This window comes from Octopus bimaculoides, chromosome 23, assembly GCF_001194135.2.
Source record: "Octopus bimaculoides isolate UCB-OBI-ISO-001 chromosome 23, ASM119413v2, whole genome shotgun sequence".
In the NCBI taxonomy this organism is placed as follows: Eukaryota; Metazoa; Mollusca; class Cephalopoda; order Octopoda; family Octopodidae; genus Octopus; species Octopus bimaculoides.
This window is the reverse complement of record NC_069003.1, coordinates 10,623,204-10,625,364: the sequence shown is the minus strand read 5'-3', so window position 1 is coordinate 10,625,364 and position 2,161 is coordinate 10,623,204. Positions and strand designations below refer to the sequence as shown.

Genomic DNA, 2,161 nt, shown 5'->3' with positions numbered 1-2,161 from the left:
TAATCTATCGACCCTGAAAGGATGTAAATGCAAAGTCAACCCCGGCGGAGTTTGAACTCAGAACGTAGCGGCAGACGAAATACCGCTAAGCATTTCGCCCGGTGTGCTAACGATTCTGCCAGCTCGCCGCCTTAACAACAACAACAACAACAACAACGACGACAATAATAATAATAATAATAATAATAATAATCCTTTCTACTAAAGTTTCAAGGCCTGAGATTTGTAGGGGAGATGAATAGTTGATTACCAGTGTTTCACTGGTACTTATTTATCGACCCTGAAAGGATGACAGGCAAAGTCAACCTCGACAGAATTTGAACTCAGAACATAATGACGGACAAAGTACCGTTAAGCATTTTTTACGGTAAGCTAACGATTCTGCCAGAATAATAATAATAATAATAATAATAACCATGAAAGCAAAAGCAACCAATGCATGAAATGAAAAAATGAAAAAAAGTGTGTGGTCTACTCACCAACCAGAATTGGTTACATGGAAATCCTAAAATATGAAAATCTTTAAATTCTTTTTCTAGTGCATTCATTCCTAAATATTGGGGAGTTGCCCCTCAGAAACTGGCTACATTCACGATAAGCAGTACCTTATCCCTGTAAACTGACAGAGGTATTTCCTCGGCCCCGTGGATGTCGTACGATTTGTAATCGTAGAGAGACGTGCTGTGGTTGTCAGATTGGTAACAGGTGAGGAAGTTGGTGCTCCTGTGAAGTTTCAGGTGCCCGTGGATGTGACCACGATTGTGGACGTGGTTCTGACGTGTGGTCATTTCCTCGGTGAGACTAGCGGTGATGGTAAAGCCTTCACACAGGTAAATCGACAAGAAACTTGCCAACAGATGCGACAGAAACATCAGCTTGGATGGTTCCATGCTTGCAGTTAGCGATCCGACCATCATTTCGTAATTAAAAGTCTGTGATAGCTGCAGAAGTTGTGGAGCTGCGATCGGCGTCCTGGGTAGCGAAGTAAAAATCGTAACACTGGTCGATGCTGGGGCCGAATCGTAGGAAATCGGGGACAGAAAAGAGCTCAATATAGGGGTTAGTATAGGGAGCAAATTTAGGAGCAGCGTGAGGTCCAGGGTGTCTCAATTCCTCCAAAAGATATCCCAAGTAAGCTATATCAAGCTTGCTAAGGTATCCTTCCCTTCGAAAGTTCCAAGAAAACGGCGGTAAGAAATAGGGGTTAGAGTAGGGTAGAGTTTAGCTGATCCTTTTGCCCCTTTTGCAAGCTGGATGCTTAATTAAATTCCTAATTAAATCCCTCCTCACACTTTTAATCAGCTTCCCCCCCGACCTCAGTAAAGGCGGCGGCGGCGGCGGCAACAACTACCGCCACCACCACCACCACATCCAACACCAGCAACAATTAAAACAACGGTAATAATAATGATATTAATTATGTTGATGTAAATATATAATTATTAACATATATATGTATAGAGAGAGAGAAAATGAGATGAGCAGCGAGCTGGTTCGCTGCTAGTGTGAGATTTAACGTCCGATCGATGGCGACAGGGGTTTATATACGCGGTAGAGCGGAAGTGGTGGAGAATATGTGACAGGTTAGATACCGATCAACCAATTACTGGGTGGAGGTGGGGGAAACAAACAACAACAACAAAAAACATACACACACAAATATATATATATAAAACAATTTACATGCATATAAATTCACGCGCGCACACGCACACACACACACACAAACAGATATACACTCAAACATATGCACAGACAAACATACATGTACGCGCATCCACACATCCACATACACATACACATACACACACACACACACAAACATGTAGCGCCAATCATTTCGTCTCTTGTACTACACCACAAACCCACAACACGCCCAGCACAACATACAACACCGCCGCATCACACGACGTGTCCCCGCCCATCGCATCATCTTCCCCCGTTGCATCTCACTGACTTCTTCACCACCACCACCAGGGGTGTAAACCATTTCTGAAAGAATGAGCAGTCCAAGTACTTGCATATACATATATACATGTGTGTGTGTGTGTGTGTGTGTGTGTGTGCGTGTGAGTATGTGTGTATGCGTGTGTATGTGTGTGTATATGTATGTGTGTATGTATGAATGTGTGTGTGTAAATTTTTCTCATATATATATGTA

General features: G+C 42.8%; 1 protein-coding gene across 1 annotated transcript in view; it reads right to left on the bottom strand.

Moving 5' to 3' along the window:
- The window catches only part of LOC106879158 (glutathione peroxidase 3-like), an 18,715-nt gene extending 17,188 nt beyond the window's left edge, over positions 1–1,527 (bottom strand). Inside the window, exon 1 of the mRNA XM_052976146.1 lies at positions 384–1,527. Within this exon, the coding sequence (XP_052832106.1) occupies positions 384–917 (534 nt within the window). The 5' untranslated portion in view covers positions 918–1,527. The remainder of the gene's footprint in view (positions 1–383) is intronic.
- Positions 1,528–2,161: the final 634 nt, after the last annotated feature.